The sequence below is a fragment of the Rhododendron vialii genome, chromosome 2a, assembly GCF_030253575.1.
Source record: "Rhododendron vialii isolate Sample 1 chromosome 2a, ASM3025357v1".
Lineage (NCBI taxonomy): Eukaryota > Viridiplantae > Streptophyta > Magnoliopsida > Ericales > Ericaceae > Rhododendron > Rhododendron vialii.
The window spans coordinates 18,499,985-18,519,539 of record NC_080558.1 but is presented as its reverse complement, the minus strand read 5'-3'; the positions used below and the strand labels follow the sequence as shown (position 1 = coordinate 18,519,539).

Sequence of the window (19,555 nt, the reverse complement as noted above, 5' to 3'; positions counted from 1 at the left end):
CAACGATTATAATCAGGGGTTAAATTGCATCACAAATTCAACGGAAGGAAAATATTTTAGTTCGATTTTTCAACCTTAACCCTTGCCAGATGCTTTCGATGAGTACTTTTCTATTCGCTTAAAAATATTATAGTATGTACGCACTACTTGTTAAGAGTGGACCTTTGAGTGCCATTGGGGAGATAAATAAAATTGTCAACATAATAAAATTGTCTTCTTCCCTGGCATTGTTGCATCTGCGACATAAATCATTCCCGGAAGACCTGGAGTCATTCTTTGATAAATAGTAAGCAGCTTCCCACGCGTTACAAATGAATATGATCGCGGTTGACCAGGTCCACCCGTTGCTTTCGGATCTTTTATCCTCACTCAACAAGCTTTGCCATTTTGCCCTCTGATTTTGAGGGGAAGACAAAGATGAAGGAGTGGATTGCCAGCCTGTCTAAGATGGGAGCAGTGGATGAGTTGACAAAGCAGCAGGTTCGTTAACTTCTTTTTGATTTGGAGTCGTCCTACAACTCTTCCATCGCGGCATTGCCCAGTTCTGGGACTTGACTGGTTTGTGTGAGCTTGTAAATAAGTGGAACGAACATGGTCGTTTTGTTTCAAAGGCAATGATAAACAGTGTATTGCGTTTGCCACGACTTGGTAGAGTAGAATCATAGATATCATTCAGAAGGGACTACTGTTGCACGTATCCAAAATTTCATTGTTGCTGGTAATTGTCAATAGTCCTTTAATCTCATAAAGCTCTTCATTATGAGCTTTTGAATTCATGCTTTGTGGTTTTCGAATTACCTTGTTTAGGGTACTTCTTTCTTTACCCGTGTTACTTTTTTCTTCCTTTTTTCTTTCGTTACCATAGAGATGAGTAGATGGCCATTTTTAAGTATAGCCATTAACCTCTTCTCTTTGTCATGCAGGCTTTAGCGGCTTTGTATATGTTATAGATACAATCTCTGGGTGTAAAAGAAAATGATTTGTATGTTGAGGACCAAATTGACATTTTGCTAATATGATGAGGACCATTGGTAAAAAAAAAGAGGGGTTTGACAACAATGCCCTTGTAGTTGACTGTAAATGCGGACGGAGGTAGCTCCGGGAATCATTTAAACGTACATTGTAAAAATTGGGGATGCAATAGACATGATTTGCGGATCAAAAAAAATAGACATGATTTGTATGTTGGGGATCAAATTGACAATTCTCTAATATTTTGGGGACCATTGGTAAAATTTGAATTCATTGACAAAAGTTGGTATTTTGAGAGAGAGAGAGAGAGAGCACAAATTACCTAAAATCGATTTCTATTCAAGTCAATTGACCAAAGTAAAATGAACAAAAACATCCATATATCTTAGTTACATCTTATAAACCTAAAGGCAGCAAGGTGAGCTCCAACAAAGAGAAATGAATAGCTTCAACCCACTACCCAGTCAGACACATTACCATCTTTCCCTCCATTGCAACAATGGTTTCCACTTCTATTACTACAGATAGGAGGATGAAAATGCCATACATAAATCAGCAAAACTATAGGTTCCTACACCATACGGTCCATCTCCTACCTGTCCTCTTCCTTATGTACAGATTTGCAACTGCACAAAGCCAATGCGAATAAATATACAACGAAATGGTATTCCCATCTTCATAACATAGGTCTCGCCTATTACCGCTCAGTGACTGATGTAGATGCTGATGCATTTGTACCCAAAGGTAAAACCCCGCTAAGCAGTGTCTGTTCGCCGCCTAAATTCCCATTCCTAGAGCTCGACAATCTCTGCTGCCTGAGGTACCTCTCAGTAGCATCTTGAACCAACCTCATCATCCCACCGGAATCCGAACCAGATGACACTTCATCATCTCTCTCCGGCTGTATATTCAGGTCAATAATGTTGCCTTTCAACGGTGAAGCGAGGTTTACTGTTTTTTCGACTGGACTTACAGTACACAGCTGGAATTCCTCGTCATCCGGAAACATAAGAGGAAACTCGGGATTTTGTTCCGGATATTGAAGAGCGGTTTTTTCTGCTTCTTTCTCCGATTGTTTCTTCTCGCGCCGAGACATTAGGGTTTGGAAACGGCGCCTCACCATTGAACAGATGTTACAGGTACAGGTTTGTTCGTGCTTTGGGCCCTTTCCACTTGGGGGTTGAATGCAAACGATGCATGTGCATCCGGGTCTGTGGCGCGGGTGCTTTGTTGTTGTGGCCTGTGAGGATTCTGGTAGGTTCTCGCCCTCTTCTTGGATGGCTAGGTTGGCAAGTGCATCGAGTGCCTGTAAAGCTTCATCCGAATCTGGATCCCGTTTGGCCGCCTTGATTTTCTTAAAAGGAGCTGCGGAATCACAATCACGAGTGAAATCACTTAGTCGACAATACCGAGCATAGCTACCACATGTATGTGTATGGTAAACCCCACTATGCAGATCTTGTGCTTAGCGGGATTAGGGGATCAGTTGGTCATATTTACATAGTAGTTCACTTTCTACATGATAGTGTTTGCAATTGGTTTGTAAAACCACGTTAGCACAATGACGTGATCCAACGATCAGATTGAACTTTTTTCTCCCCTCCATCCATTTTTTCCTCGGGCTCTTGAAGAATCATTTATTGAGTGAAATTAGGATACATTTAGAAAGAAAGAGAAATACATGTTTCCATACCCTGAGTACTGGTGGGCAGAAGACATACAAGCTCTTCTGCAGTCAATTCTTGAGCCGCTGAGCACAGAGACCTGTTGCAGAAATGGGAAATATTAACATAGTTCCTTAAGTGCCATTGGAGTACTGAGGTGGCAGAAAGGACCACTATGAATTGAGACGAAGACACCAGTACTCGAGCTTCCATTGTGAATGTTTTAAGAGGTACCATCAGATTTTCTCTGTTTCATTCAAATTACTCAAGTTGAGGGAAGATATCACTGAGACACCTAAGGAAGCATTCATTTGGTAATACTTTGAGAACTTTCGATGGAAATAATGATTAAGAGAACACATCGATGCCCTTCTTATTTTGCTTAAAAATGAACTGACGATCATTTCCCAAATAAGTCCACTCCCACCATGGGCCTGGAGAGTGCAAGGTTTTGCTCACCAAAATGAGGAAAATTGAAGACATGCATATGTGGGCAGAGGAGAATCCAATGAGGAAGATTGTACTAGAGCTTCCCAATTTACGTGCTTATGATGTACTTTGAAGATCATCTACCCGTATGAGTCGTTGCGAGAATAGTAGATGATAAGCAAAAGCTGAACCCAATACAATTTCGGAATTTAAAAAGGAATGTATGTACCAACAAAAAGAAATACTAATGGAAGGAATAATGCGAACCAGGGCAAATACCAAAAAACGATGTGAGAGCCATGTTAACCATAGCTCAATCAAGATAGCTTGGAAATGTGGCAATTTAACATGGAAAAAATAGGCAGTTGCAAATAGAGTTACAATGGCCGAAAAAGATAAAACTGCCTACCACGGATTGCTGGAAGGCTATGTTTTGCTACTGAATAGGAGCTAAGTTTAAGAACAACAAATAAAACCAAAAACCAATGCGGAAGCATGCTTAACCACAGTGATTGAGCCACTTTAGAATACATTTTGAGGTTGCAAGCTTCCAGACACTTTCAGTAGGGTTTTATAGAACTCTCTAGAAAATTTAAAAAATTCAAAATGCAACGAGGACCTTAGGATACAGAAAATGATAGTCAACTGTTTTAACAACTTCAATACTGTGTGTCAGTGCTAAACATAACTAGTTTGAAACTAATCAAAAAAACGAACCGCCGGGATATATATAGTGATCTAAGCATCACAGCCCCTGATACAAACCACACAGCTCAGAACATCGACATAGCCAAGCAACCTAAAAAAAATCATCATGATGCAATAAAACGCATTTCGGAAACATACTTGTATAATGTACACAAATTTGCATCCCTCAAGGAGATGAGGATTATATGGTGGATTCATTGCTTGTTTTGGGGGTAATCCACACATAGGCCAAAAGATATATTGACAGAATCAGGTTTCATAAACGGAAAAGGATGTCCATTTTACCTTTCTGGATCCCACGAGTTTTCAGAGCAGGTCCATCTTGAGGGAAGAAAAGCATCAGCAGGAAGTTTGCGCCACTTAAAACAGTTTTCACATTGAGCCCATTGGATCTTTTCACTGAATATTTGCGAAACAGCATTGGTATTTAGTAGAACAAAGAGATGTAAATCGAATAATTACATCAATTTAGAAAATTGTAGAAAGACCTTGGCATCTGGCAACACATCACGGCAAAATGAAAAAAGATAATTTCAAGACAAAAAGCATTCTGGTATTTTTTTCCCATATGGAGACCAAATACGGATGAAATAAATGCTGCAGAAACTTGCAGAATGCATTCTTTAATTGATGAAATCCACAATAAATCCCAAGATTTGGCAAAGGTGAGGGGTGTCCAATCCAAAGATATCAAGTCCTTAAAATTCATACAAAAACCAAAAGACACCGGAAACTAGATGAGTAGGTATTGCCATAGCTTTATTTGTAAGACCCATATAGCATGAGGTTATTTTACTTGTTTTAGCCTTGGGACGAATCCTGTGGAAAACACTCCCTCACCACAGATAGAACTCGAAGGATTAGTATCAGAAACTGATGTCAAAATCCCATATTAGTACAAGTTTGACGATTCAAGTGATTTACCCAGAATTATCTGTTGCAAAAATTGTAGGCCTCCCAATAATTGGTGCATCCTGCAAAGTGAATCAAGTCAGAACCCTGCTAGCTTAAATATCACTACAAACACACATGAAAATATTCACCAGAAGCTTTAAATTAAGTCACAACTAGTAGAAAATCATTTCTAAGAAACTACATGCAGATAACAACAGCCTCGCATGCTGATTTTAGAACCAAGGAGTTAATGAGTTTGAGGCAGCATCTCACGTTGAAAGAAGTGCCCACATGACATAACAAATCAAAGACGACATTGTCACTTACTTTGAAGCACTGACACTCCTCAGAGTTTGCCGTACCCGTGTACGACACGCCCGGGAAATGGACATGCAAGAAAACGCATGGGTGGCGTGCCCATAACATTTAATTTATTTTCCACAGTGGGATGGGGGGGGTTGGGTGGACACATGGGGACACGACGGGGTTGTATCTGTAACTTGAGGGATAAATATTGTGGTGCAGACGTTCGTGCCCGATCTCGATTCTCGCAAGTCTACGAGTGCCAGAGTTGGAAGATAGCCCAACCAATGTCCTTATGGTTGGAGGATGATATTTGCAGGCCCATCTATATTTTATTAGATTTGTATATTCAATAGTATTTATCTAGATTGATTGTTCTTTTAGAGTTTTATCTTGTTAGGACTTTAGCTTGATTAGGTGATGTTCATCTTACTTAGTTCTCATCTCTTTGGGGAGGCCTATTTACTGAGGCTCTCATTTGTTATTTGGATTACTGTTTGAATTATTTGAATGAATAAAAATAATGCTTCTTGAGTTGTCATGGGGATTCCAAGTCACCTTGGATTACTGTTTGAATTGTTTGAATGAATAAAAATATTGCTTCTTGAATTGGCAAGGGGGTTCGAAGACACCCTTAGCTCTGCAACCATGGATTCAAGGGCGGCAAAGAAATCAAGTTGCGTCATCGATCACCATTCCAGGTTCCAAGCTTTAGATTTTGTTTCATTATGTCCATTTATTTCTATGAATAAGCAAAGAGTTAATTTGCTCTGTTTCTTCTGTTTATTTATTTGTTTCGTACAAAATATATATAGTTAAAAAAAGCGAGTATGGTAGCCTGGCGCTGTTCGAAAATTACAGTCTCGTAGTGCAGGCACTTTCAAAGTCTTAAAACAAGTTGGCCCAAATGCGTGTATGGCTGTATGCTCGATCTTCCACCCGAGTATGGTGTTAGCTCCACTTTTAATGTTGCAGACTTGAGTGCTTATCACAATCCCGGGTTTATCCCATCTGACCCGTTTGTCGACCCTTCCGACCCACCAAATGACCTTCCATTTCTCAACCCTACTCCCTTGCCTGTCCAACCAGCACAAAAAGATTACGTTGAGGCTATTTTAGATAATCATAATTGTGTCCACCAGGAATGGAGGCATCCCACAGCTCCTAGTTCATTGGGGTGGCCACCCTGCATCGGATTCCATATGGATGACATGAGATGAGTTACAGCAACTTGCTCCTGATTTACTTGAATTTTACCAAAGCAGCATTCCCCAGACTTGACAGAGTCGAGTTTTGCTCACCCAGGAGAGTTGGTGAGGACACCAGGCCCCGAGCCCTATTCTTGCAACTCTACGAGCGCCAGAGCCGGAAGATAGCCCAACCAGTGACCTTATGGTTGGAGGATGATATTTGTGGGCCAATCTAGATTTTATTAGATTTGTTTATTCAATATTCATCTAGATTGATTACTCTTTTTGAGTTTTATCTCATTAGAACTTTAGATTGATTATCCTTCTTGTTAGATGATGTTTATCTTAGTTAGTTGTTCTCTCTTTGGGGAAGCCTATTTATTGGGGCTCTCATTTGTTATTTGGATTATTGTCTAAATCTATAAAAATATTGCTTCTTGAGTTGGCACGGGGATTCCAATTCACCCTTAGGTATAGGGATACCTAAGGTTTGTTCACCCTTGGGTACAGGGAGACCTAGGTTTTGTTAATTGTTTTACATCATTTTGTTAAAACATCTAACTCAAAACCAATTGGCAATAAGTGAAGAAGCCACCCAAGCTCATATACTATTTATAGAGGATACAATTAACCAACGTGGAACAAACTCTAACACTCCCCTGCACGTGCGACCCTGGCCAGCAGGTGAAAAGGTAAACAAATGATCCACAACATTTAGATCAAAACGAAACAAGGTTATAATTAACCAATGTGGGACAAGCTCTAACAACCCTTTTGAATGGAGGGATTTCATAAGAAAAGAAAAGAAAGGGTTATGGTATCTAGCCAAATCACTCATTTGGATTGAGGATTTTGGTGAGAAATGGAGAGAAAAAGACAAAAATAAAATTTTTTGATAGGCTCTCCCCCTTTCTCACCCAATCTCATTAAAAAAGTGAGATTTAGATAGAAAGGGCTCCCCTTTCTATCTCACCCTTTCTTACCATCCAAAGGGGATGTAACCTAAGAAGCAGAGACACATCTAAATGCCTCACGTATCTGTGTTCGACACATGTCGGTCACGGACACGACACTCTCAAGACATGTATTGGACATGTCTAATACTTGTCCAATGTTTTTATTAATTTGTTAAGTCCTTATTTCCCGCTTTACGTCATTCTCTCACAATACATCACCTTTAATTCAAAAAATATGTACTTATTTAAAAATAATTACTTATTTTAGTTAGTGGAACACACCCTTAGACACATTGTTGATACCCCAGGGTATGTTGGGAACACTCCTGGAACATACTAAGGACACGTTAAAATGTCTCCAACGTTTATATGAATTCATTGACCTCTGTAATACAGATACACTTTACATTTGAAGTGTCCCCAACATGTCCGTGTCCTAATTTTTAGAGGAATAATGTGTCCACGTGTCCGTATCCTTGTTTCTTAGGTTGTAACAAATATGTTATCACTTCAATGGTTAGGGTTAAAGACCCTTTTCCCAAAAGAGAAAAGAAACACTCCATAGAAGCCTAGCCTCTCCAACCATGAAATACATACATATGTATTTTACATCTATGTCTGCAAGCATTGAAAATGTATATGTGTGCTCGCATGGGTGGTGGGGGGCATCACTATATACGTATGTATGATGCAGCACTACTAAAGCAGCAGGCATGGACATATAAATACTATGCATAACTATATCAGTATATACATATCTTGAGTTTCATCAATATTTTCTTTTATAAGTAAATAAATTATATTAGAAATAAGGCATTAAGGTGATGCCGCCCGTATACAAAAAAGGCCATAGACAAAAAGGCCTATATACACCACTATGTGAGATAAACAATTCAGACCAATCTAGAAATTGATCAAGAGAAGGATTGCATGCTCCCTTGTCCCAACTATACAAACAACTAACCACAAAGCTTTTGATTTTAAATAAAGGCTTTTCTACTCCTTCAAAGTTCAAAGCATCTCACATTTCTCTCACGCCAGATAGTCCACACCAAACAAAGCGGAATCATGGCCCAAACATGCTTCCTTCTTTTTACCACTCTAGCACCCCTTCAAGTGATTAAGAGTTCCATAACGCTCCTTTGACACAACCCATTGTAAACCGAACCAGCAGAACACCACAGACCAAAGCTCCCAAGCCAAAGGACGACCAAAGCTCCCAAGCCAAAGGACAATGGATTAAAAGATGATCCACCGTCTCCTCGTCTCTCTTGCACATAGAACACCAATTAACAATGATTCTCCACCTTCGGATCAGGTTGTCAATGGTAAGAATCTTCCTTTGCGCCGCACACCAAACAAAAAAAACTCACTTTCAATGGTGCCGCTGTTCTCCAAATCGCATGCCAAGGAAGGATAGAGTTTCACTCCCACATAACGCTTGGTAATAAGATTTGGCCTGAAAAGATCCTGATTTTGACAAATTCCAGCGCATCTCATCACCCCCTACTCCTATCCCTTGCATATCATACACTCTAGAAAAAAAGTCATCAACTCTTCCTCCTCCCCATCACGAACATGCCTTCGTAACCGGATGTCCCAAAGACCAATGCCCCCTCATGCAGTAGAAGATAATCTGAGACTGTCACATCCCTATCACAAGCCAAAAGATAGATGTTCGGAGAAGGCTACCGCAAAGTCACATCCCCACACTACACATGGGCCCAAAACTTTACCCTTCTCCCATCACCAACTGACATGCGAGTATTATTAGCGAAACCTTCCCATCCATAAATGATACCCCTCCAAGTGCCACCCCATAAGGCAACCTCAAATTACCTAAGGACCACCCTCCCCACCCACTACCATACTTTGCAACAATCACTCTCCTCCACCATCTCTAAAGTTTCATCAATATATATCCATCAGTATGAAAGATACAATGTACATATGTGTTTGTACTAATTTTCTTTCTCCATGTCTGTGTCCACATCTTTCTAGAATTCCTGTGTCCCGTGTCCATGTTCATATTCGTATTTGTGTGCGTGCTATATAGGTCACATATGATAATCAAACACTTGGATTTACGTTTGGTCTGCTTTGTCCCCATAATAAGTATCTTCCATGGAACATGCCTCTACTTTCCAAAATCTCATCACTAGATGCAAAGATACATCCGTGGCATGTTCCTTTGTTAACTTGATTGATAAATCAAATTTGAACTTGTTTATGGATGTATTCTTGAATTCCGTAATGGGACATTTATTTACTTTAAAATAAGACTACATTCTTACTATATCAAGAAGTCAGGAATTGTAATTAGAGCAAATTGAGTAGGACATACTATAAAGGTTTCTGCCCAGGATTTACAAAAAACCCCTCCCAAGGACCGGTGTTGACCAATGACTGGCGTTGACCAATGTTGACCAGCATTGACCAAGGTTGACCGGCGTTGAAAGTGCCTAAAACCCTAGGATACCCTATGAAAGTGCCTAAAACCTTAGGGTACCATATATATGAAAGTGCCTAAAATCCTAAGGCACCCTATGAAAGTGCCTAAACCGCCAAAACTCTATAATAGGAAAGTGCACCCTAAAACCCTATGAAACTGCCTAAAACCCTAGGGTACACTATAAAAGTGCAACAAGATCGAAAATCACGAAAAAAGACATATTTTGTGTTAGCCAAACAAAACCCTTGTCTCATTTAAGACAATTTAAATGAAAAAAGACATTTTTTTGTATTAGCCAAACAAAGCCCTTGTCTCATTAAAGTCAATTTTGTCTTTTCACAGACTCTAAACTCTAAAATATTTTTTATTAATGGACTCTATACATCACAGAAACTTAGACAGGACTAAAGCCCTTATGGGATTGTTTCATTTGGACTTTAGACTAATATGCTGTTGTAATTAAGCATTAACCCTAGAGACCAAGTCAAACATGCACCGAGAAAAAAGTGTAATACCTCGTATTCTTCAAATTCAAATCCTTCAATCACCACAACACTTGAGACATTGTTTGGTGGCGGTCGGAATAGTCCCTGAGCTAGTTCCCATGTCAGTTTGAGCTCTATCAATTCCTCAGTTTCGACTCTTGGGCGTTTACTCTTTGAACCCAAGGTGCTATTCTTCCTCTTAGCTCCAACTACTTCCTTGGTTAAGCACCGAGATACATCATCTTTGGGCCATGGACTTGTTTGATCAGCTGAATTAGCCTGGTTGATTGGCGAAATGCCAGGCGATACTAAGCGACCTTTCAATTGATGAGGAGTTGAAAAGACTTCACCAGCTTTTGTTTTCTTCGCACTCGCATCTCCAGATCTAGCATTGACAGCTTCATTGCCCTGTATATAGATAGGAATGGAGTGAATGTGCAGCACTTTAAAAGATAATTTTGGAGTGAAACTTCTATAACGTAACAATGAATCCAGTCCCAACCCACCCACCCATCACTTCAGTTTTACTTCACAAGTGGTTTTATACTCTACTAGAAGACTAAAAGCTACTTCGTTCTTAACAGTTAAACGTAACACTTTAAGACTGTAGTAGAGCAAATATATCTAATCAACAAGTCCAAAACAAACTACAATTTCCACCAATGTATGGTGTGTGCTGCTCCCTCTAGAATCAGATTGGACTAAACAATTTGTATAGCGTGTGCTATCCCTTCTATTATTACAAATAAAAAGTAGCAAAATATTTACAGCATCGCGCGGACACAAAAGGAATTCCAAGCTTTTGCTGAAGTTTAAGGGAATCTAACAATGTTAAATGCGTAATGAATTATGACAAGTGATAGAAAACAAACCATGCCTAGCAAACAATAAACAAGCCTGTCAACTCTCTAGCATTCTCCAAGTGCAAAACTGATACCAAGAAAAGGGAATATACTGCATGCACACTTGGGACCCAGAGTTGAATCTCTACCATGTGCTCGGTTCTAAAGACCATGCTGGTTTTCTTGTCTAAAAAAAACACAAAAAGCACTGCTTTATTTTGAAAGACAAACCTGATCGGATGTTGGAGCAGTCGAGGCCTTTCTGAATCCCATGACTAACTTCCCTTCTGGATCTATCCGACTAAATGTTACTGAAGAAACAACATCAAACCTCAGCACCGAAACAAAAGAACTCGTTATACGAACAATCAAATAATTTCACGGGCACATAGGAGAGAGGACACAAAAAAGCAGCGGAGAAACAGAAATTGCAAGATAATAAAAAAAAAATATTGAACGGCAGAAACTTAGAAGATTATCAAAATGGAGAAGGATAAAAGTCACTATTATGGCAGGTGAATATGAAAAGCTGAATTGATGAAAAATTAAATATTAAAAAAGTATTAAGACCAAATGTCCCTTAGCGGAAACATCGCAAAGGCTTAGGTCGCCCTCCCTGAACAAAGAGGCTCAAGTTTGAGTCTCCCTCTATAGTCAAGGAAGAAAGGAAAGAAATGCAAGTAAAAGGAAAACCATGCAAAGAAATTGTCCATATGACGGAAAAGAAGGAATAACTAAGGGAGCACAGTAAGCCTCCAAGCGAGGTATCTGGCCAACTGGAACATTACACCTATTATGTCACAAAACCCCATCTCAACCAAAAGCATCTAAACCATGAGTATCTCCTGGCAGTCAGGCACCATTCAAATAACTCAAAGGCACAAAGGAATTTCGGTCTAGTAATGTAGGGGAAAGTTACCTATGTCACCAGCTTGCAATTGCATTGATTGTATACAAGGAGTAACCCCCTCTAGAACATACATTCTGCTGTTATTGTTTGGCCAAAATCTAAATTGAAAGATCCATTCCTTCCCCTTTGAATCCTGGACTTTGAGGGGTAAACCTTCTGGTGAGGAAATTGGCGGAAAGTAGGTCTGTCTCACATTGACAACGCACAATTAATGTATCAGCATAATATCAGATGAATTACTCCGAGAAGCTAGCTTTGAAAACTACAGCTGTCAGGCTTTTAGCTACTTGGGTTCTTACAAAGTCATCATTAAATAGTTACCAAAGCAATCAAGGTTATGTTTTCCAATTAAATGTAATTCATATATGTACATGCCATTTAGATACAGTGTGCATGTACTAATTCTGTTTTATTTGGATAACATATTCTTTTCATACACTTGCCCAAAAATAAATCGTAAACTCAATATTTTCAGGATTCCAAATCCTTTTTTAATCAAGTACTAGACAACTTTTCAAGTGCAGGTTTACTGTACAGAAAAAATACAAAACTCAACTCAACAAGCCTTTGGTATACAGTACACATGCAATCACTGTTATCACTTAATGTCACCAGGATCTTGCAAATTTAAAAGGATAGACGCAGTGGAAGGTTAAAGATGGAAACCAAGCATAAAGACTCACCTCTGCGCATTTTTTGGGAAGCACTAAGCGCCCTATCCTCCCCGCATCACTGGCACTTAGCATCTTCTCAAATAAAGGAGTAAATACAGAGTTTGAACTTATATGTGGTTAAGGTAATAAGGTGATAAACTGCTCACTTGCAAATTGGACAAATTTACATGTACAAGGACACGTCAAACATAAGTTATAAATGTAGCATCCTTTTTGGAACAAAATTCAAATGTTAAATAATTAAAGGGCATACCGGAAATCATGAATTCAGAAGAGCCTACTTCTACTACTATAACTACATACCATATTACCATATGATTTGGATAATATAACATAGAAACATGTCCAACATTAGGATACTCTCCAGAGATTTTCTGCAGCTCTTGATCAGTTATCCTCGGCCAGTACCGAGGAAGTAACTGAGTTCGTGGTCGGGCTTCTCCCCTAGGCCTTCCATTTCGTATCTGGGTCTCACCAGACAATCCGGCTCCAATTTTCCCAATTACAGGTGTAGGAGTTGGTCTTGGAGCAGCAGTGCCAGGAACCTTTGTTTGATCATTTGCATCATTTGGGGATAGAGACGATACAGACAAACTAAAGTGTGAAGTAGAAGTGTCATTTTTTGAAAAGGATGATTTCAGGGGAACATTTACACGTACATTAGCTTGTTCCGCCCAGTTGATTCCTGCATCACAATGCTCACATCAAGATAACCAACAACTCAAAGTAAATGTTAGAATATGCTCAATAGAATGTAGCAGGCTGGAGGGACAAAGCAAGTAATCGACTGGACATAGCACATCCTGGACTTTTATTTATTAGTTGGATCATGTGTACGTAGGAAAAGGTACCTGCATTCCCATTTTCTAGTACATCAGATGCACCGAGCTTCAGGCTACCATTCATTAACCGTTCAGATAGCTTGTCTGCTGTCTTCCTTTCCAAAGAGGCGGTAGATGGGCGTTCAATGCTAAAAAGTCTATCACTGCCACTTCGTGTATCAACTTCAAAAGGGATCCTTGGTTGCAATTCCAACTGAGCAGATGAAGAACTGAACAAACTGGGTGCTTGCCGCCATGGCATGGGACCTGAGCCAGCTATCTGAGTCCAGTTTTTGGAAGAGAAGTCTTTATTTCTTTCAGGCAGTACAGGAAGGAAGAGAGAAGGCGGCGGCCATGCAGGATTTGGCGTCTGAAACATGCAATAATGCCATATACCAAAGATGAACGTTCACACAAAACTGAGAGGCATAATATACTAGAAGATACAGTAGAAGCAGGTGCTACACTAGGGGAAAGGCATTCATTATGAAGTATTAAGACAGAAGATATCTCGCAATACAATTTAGACCGAACTAGAGTGCTACTACAAGAAGTGCAAATACCTAAATGGGTATGGCACATGGAGCACGCCAAGTTTATCTCGCTACATGAATTGTAAACTAACAGAAACAAACTGATCTGTTCACAACACAGATTCATCTGGTCAGGTAATACTCAGGTCAAAGAGATGTTTTAAGTAGGGATCAGGATTGATCAATGTTAGTTAGGCTAGGCTATCTTAAACCAGATTGGATCATGGACCCATCCCCAATTTGAGCGAATCATATGACCACCTCAGTTTATTTGCAGAATGTCAACCCAGCTCAACCCAAGTAGCAGTTCAAAAGAAAAAAAAAACGCAACCCAAGTCGAGAATCAGCATTAAACAATTCAAGTTTGCAAGGAGTTCATCAATAATAGATTACAAGTAACAAACTAGTGGTTCCCAAAGCAGATGAACCATAACAATAATGTAAACAACTCACCAAAATAAAACTTTTCCGTGCACAAGTTATGCACTCAATACCTCCAGCATCCAACAGTACAAACATATGAAATGACACTATACATCCGCAATGAATTTGCTGCAAAGATGAACTATTCATCAGAACATCTGGATAATAAATTACAAAAAGATTCAGAAAAAAAAAGGTCTCAGAGACAAATTACAGTTTATCTCATGTCAGCACTACTGACTTCAACAGAAGAAGGTCTAGAATTCTGCAAAACAGGGCAACAAAAACTAAATATTTCTCTCACCTTCCCACAAGACTCGCAACACCTCCAACCAGAAGCATTCAAGTGGAAAGTCTCACAGAACTTTCCCTCCTCATAAGCAGAACTGTGGACACAAAAAACTGTGTTCAACATCTCAAAAGTAACTGAACAGAAACTGGATCCGCATAATTTACAAAACAAGTGACCATGGAAATATCACCAATCAGTAAAGATAACGAAGTATGGATCATTATGTCAAACGAGGATTGTTTTGAAATGGATGCATGCAAAATTGGCTGTATGCAACATAATTATGCTTTATCTCCAGCTCTATGTCACTGATGAGTTTTCAGCGAACTGTGTTCAACATCTCAAAATAAGTGAATACAAAATGGATCCATGTAGCATACAATGTAGAGTGGCCTCGGAAATATCACCAATCTGTAAAGAAAATGGTGTATGGATCAGAATGTCAAGGGATTGGTTTGTTTTGATATGGATGCAACTTGCAAGCATAATTGGCTGTATGCACCTAAGTAAATCATAGCATTCAGCATCAGCAACAATCCGTGGTCAATAGCAAACTAAATAATGTGAGAGCATGGATCTGTTCAAAATTTTATTCACATTCATCTTTCCTCAATATTGGACTCCTCCAGTGTTGGGAGGCACAAACACACCTACAACTAGTTTTATGAGATCAAGGAACACTAACAACTTCAATTCAGCTGCCATCTTTTCCATTGCCATATAACGAGACAGACTAATGAATCCAAAAGAGCTTTTAAGTTTCAATTGGTTGGCTACAAACCCACTAAATTTAGCCATCTGTACTTCTAATTGGCTTGCTTTTGCTTCCTATTTTAAGAAACCTATTCAATACAAGTAGGTCTACAAACAGCAATATCAACGAAGATAAATGCTTCAAGATTTTTGTCCCAATAGTGACTTTTATCCCGTGAGATGATTAAAAAAAGCTTCTGGCTTCATTGCAATAGCCAGTGAAACTAAATTTGTCCACTACATAACTTCCTTTAAAATGGAAGAATAACAACTCCCATACAAGTTTCCCCAAAAAATTTTGTAGTGTGTTATATGCATGTAAGAAAATGAGCTTCAGAATCTCTCTCTCTTGATTTTTTTAAGTCTTTTTCGTTATTCTTGTTTTTCTTTTCCTTTATTGGGGGATGGGTGAGGAAAAACATATCCAGTGCCAAGAAGACAGCATCGTACACAGTGTTGCTGGCAAACAAACAACTGCAAATGACACTTAGCAGGACACTCTCCATTACTCATCATTTATCCAATTCTCCGGTAGCTTCTGAGCTTTGGGACCTGTTTTCCACAGACATCAATGTTTCATGGGTCATGCCAAGCTCCATGCAGGGCCTTTTTTTCGTGTTGCCCTAGTACCCTAAAAGAGGTGATCACAATGTATAGGCTGCGGTGCCTCATTAAATTAAGTGTAGTACTGTAGCGTACGGAGAGAGAAATAGTAGAACTTTGGAACGTTTTGAAATTTGAAAGTACTGTTTCAGCCTTTCTTCTTTAAAAGAATGGTCCTTTCTACCTTGTAATTATGGTTTAGAGAGGGCATTTCACTTTTTGTTGGATGCTTTTGTCAATTTTTGCGAATTGTAGAACATCCAGGTAATTGATCTTACGGGGATTTGCATATCCTGGTAGATAAGTAGAGTGTTTTTTTGGATCTTCTTTTGGTTGCTTTTTTCGTTGTATCCTCCCTGCGTACAAGACTATGCACATTTCGGCGCTTACGATTTTTCATTTAGCAAAAAAAATAGGTCTACCATGTCTTTCATTAACCCAACCCTGCTGCAGCCCCAACCGCAATGTGCAATTTCTCACTTGGTATCGGGCAAAAGTTGAAACTTGTGCTTCACAACCCCTTCTTAAAAAGCAATTCAATGTGACAAAAATAACACTCTACTACTATAGCAAATGCATCCCACAAACGTCCAATTTCATCAAGCAAATACAACAATAATATCACTATTCAGCATCAAGTCCTTAAAAAAGGTCGCATCTTGCGCCACAACTTAGTCCATTACCACATAATTAAGTGTTCTAAAAAAAGGAATTAATCGGCGATTGATCCCCGATTAATTGCTGCCGGGACCTATCCAATTAGGTCCAACTAACGATTAATCACCGATTACTAATTAATATGCACCGATTAATCGCTCGAAGGCGGCCGACAGCCCGACTAGCGCCTAGCGACTTTTAGAACATTGATGTAATTAAACCTCCGCTAAGCAACCAAAAACAAGCAAACTAAGATAAAAGCCTTGCCAAAGCCCTAAAGACACTTCCTTTGTTACACTTTTTTTGAACAGCTTCTAGAAACCACTTGAACCATTCCCCAAACCAAACAAGGGAAGGGGTAATTTCTCAACTTCCCCTTCTTTTCTCTTCCTTTCCCCATATTCCAGACGAACCCACAACCTCCTCTAAGCAACGAAATCGAGAAAATAAAGAAAAATAAACCCAAAAACAAACACTTTCTCCATTCCACTTTTTTTTCCTTCGGCAGTACCACATCAAAAAGAAGTCACTTAAACCATTCCACAAATCCCAAACACTGAAAATCAAACCTAATTAAAGCAAAAACAAATAGAGCCTAAAACCACTGAACCAGTCAACAACCGTAGAGATAGTCACTGAAGAAGCACATAACAAAACCTCCAGTAACCAACCAAAATCAAGCAAATGAAGAAAGTACTCTACAAAGCCGTAAATAAAAATATTAACGTTGTTTGTTTCACTACTGGACTTTCTAAATCTAAGTGAACGGGTCGGCCTGGACAGAGCTCAATGGTAAAATAGGGTTCATGCGGCCGACCCCAATCGATTGGACACAAGAATCGGCTGGGTTTGGTTTGGTTTGGTTTGTTTCACTCCTATTTTCGGGTGCGCCGGATAAAGAAGAGCAGGCACTTCATTTATAAAGCCACTTAAACCATTCAAATCAACAAGTCTCCAAATAACAGAAATCAGCACTTAACAAAGGAAAAACAAAAAAAGGGGAGAAATTGCTCACGCGCAACGATCGCAGAGGTCGGCGAACTCGCCGGTCCGGCGCCGCCAGCCTTTCCTGGACCGGTCCAACGTGTCTTTACAGTTGGAGTTGAAGCAGACCTTGGTCGACGACATCGAGGCACTCACGGACGAACCGGAGGTAAAACCCTAGGTGACTGTAGAGAGAGAAAGCAGAGACGGCGAAGGAGAGAGAGTAGGACAACGACGGTAACGCATCTATAGGGTGTTTCAAAATGAAGGGAACGGATACGATAGAGAAGACGTTAGTGGAAGATAGAGTGAGAGTGGGTGAGTTGGTGGACGTTGCCGTATCTGTGAGCATGAGAGAGGGAGAGGGAGAGGGGGAGGAGGCTTGCGGCAGAGGGTTTTAGTTTTAGAGAGAGAGAGAATATAAGAGAGGAGTGAGAGACAGAGAGAGTAGATGTGTGCGTAGTAGATATATGTGGAAAGATACACGGCTTTAGAAACACGTTGAGTCGTGACTGGCGTCGTCTCTCTCTCTCTCTCTTGTTTGGGCGTACTTCGCTCACTCACGCACTCTCACTCTCTCTTCTCTCTCTCTCTCTCTTGTTTGCTCTCTTGTTTGGGCGTACTTCGCTCACTCACGCACTCTCTCTCTCTCACTCTCTCTTCTCTCTCTCTCTCTCTCACTCTCTCTTCTCTCTCTCTCTCTCTCCCTCTCTCTTGTTTGCTCTCTCTTGTTTGGGCGTACTTCGCTCACTCACGCACTCTCTCTCTCTAACTCTCTCTTTTTACCATGAGAAGTGTCGTCGTCCCAGCTCCGTCGTAGTTGTCGATGGGGAAATTCCGCACTACTCCGGGTAATTATTTGGTGGTCTTCGGCGGTGGCCCCGCACCCTTGTCTAACTCCAATTTTGTGAACTTTCTTTTTTTTTTTTGAATTTTGTCCGTCTTTTCTGAATTTTTGTTAGATCTATGTCATATTTTCACGCTCATATCTATCACATATTTTTGTATGATTCATACATTTAGTATAGGACTTCGTAAAAATGTGTGGTGGATAAAAATATTTGGACACTATGTGGTGATACCTCAAGATCATCAAATAAAATTGTCATTACTCTTGTCTCAACTATCACCAACCCTGACCATTTTCTTCACCCAATTTTGGATAGAGATTTTGATCAAAAGCTTGGTTTGGGTAAGGCATCTCCAGTACTAAACCCTTATTTTTATCCAAATTTTTCACTAAATGACACATTTGTAATTAATAAATGACAAACTTGTAATTAATGAGAATGAAAAGAGGATGTGAGAAAAATAGATAAGAGTATGGGTCTCTTAAAATTTTGGTGAGGAAAAGAGTAAAACTCAAAATGGGTAGGTAAATAGGTATAGCATTGGAGATGAATTTTCAGACTTTTTACTCAAATTTTGAATATGAATAATAAAATGAGTAAGAATTTAAGATGCTCTAAGAAGGAGTACTTATATTTTAATAGATAAATGTTTTATCAGTCACACGAATCTTATTTGATGTATGTTAAGGTTATATATTGAACAAAGTTTTTATGATTATATAAAAGACCTTGTAGGTCAAAAAGTATTTATAAAAAATATATACGCCAAAAAATAACAAAAAATTTAGTATAAATGGAATATTATTTATGAAATATACTCACTCGCTCCTAGGGAAAACTACTTTGTGCCTTTGAAGTACAAAAATGCCATTTGATACTTCGAGATTCTTACTCAAATTGATGCATAATCTATTCTAAACATGTGTCACACTGCTTTAATGCATGGTGAAAAAATGTTATAGACCATCACATAATGGGTGTTTCAAAACGATAATTCTAAGTATCTAGAAAAGGTACCCCGAAAATACTCTAAAAAGAGAAATCAACGGTTCAAATTCACCCAATGATTTTCTTTTGGGGTATTTTCGGGATATTTTTGGAATACCATTTTGGGGTATATAGCATTGCTTGTGAATAATCACTCCTTCCTATGGCCTAA

At 39.3% G+C, this 19,555-nt stretch overlaps 1 protein-coding gene across 2 annotated transcripts; it reads right to left on the bottom strand.

The window, feature by feature from the left end:
* Positions 1–1,290: 1,290 nt before the first annotated feature.
* On the bottom strand, positions 1,291–18,253 carry LOC131311870 (B3 domain-containing protein Os07g0563300-like). 2 transcript variants are annotated; one of them, XM_058339500.1, is made up of 13 exons: positions 17,577–18,253; positions 14,561–14,642; positions 14,287–14,385; positions 13,331–13,670; positions 12,840–13,164; positions 12,489–12,585; positions 11,815–11,989; positions 11,127–11,206; positions 10,084–10,461; positions 4,698–4,747; positions 4,059–4,172; positions 2,666–2,736; positions 1,291–2,337 (listed from the first exon to the last, which is right to left on the bottom strand). In XM_058339500.1, the coding sequence occupies exons 1-13, from the start codon at positions 17,687–17,689 to the stop codon at positions 1,670–1,672; spliced, it is 2,592 nt and encodes an 863-aa protein (XP_058195483.1). In that variant the 5' UTR covers positions 17,690–18,253; the 3' UTR covers positions 1,291–1,669. The 2 variants fall into 2 exon arrangements, with proteins under 2 accessions (XP_058195483.1, XP_058195475.1); XM_058339492.1 differs by having other exon boundaries at positions 2,654–2,736; positions 17,577–18,138.
* Positions 18,254–19,555: the final 1,302 nt, after the last annotated feature.

Bases quoted from the DNA above. Each gene is read 5' to 3' on its own strand.
- LOC131311870 (XM_058339492.1), bottom strand. From the start codon at position 17,689: ATGTCGTCGACCAAGGTCTGCTTCAACTCCAACTGTAAAGACACGTTG. The intron at 14,386-14,560 runs GTGAGAGAAATA...TCATCTTTGCAG, and splicing joins GTTGCGAGTCTTGTGGGAAG to CAAATTCATTGCGGATGTAT. The intron at 4,748-10,083 runs GTATTACACTTT...TTCACTTTGCAG, and splicing joins TTGAATTTGAAGAATACGAG to GATGCACCAATTATTGGGAG.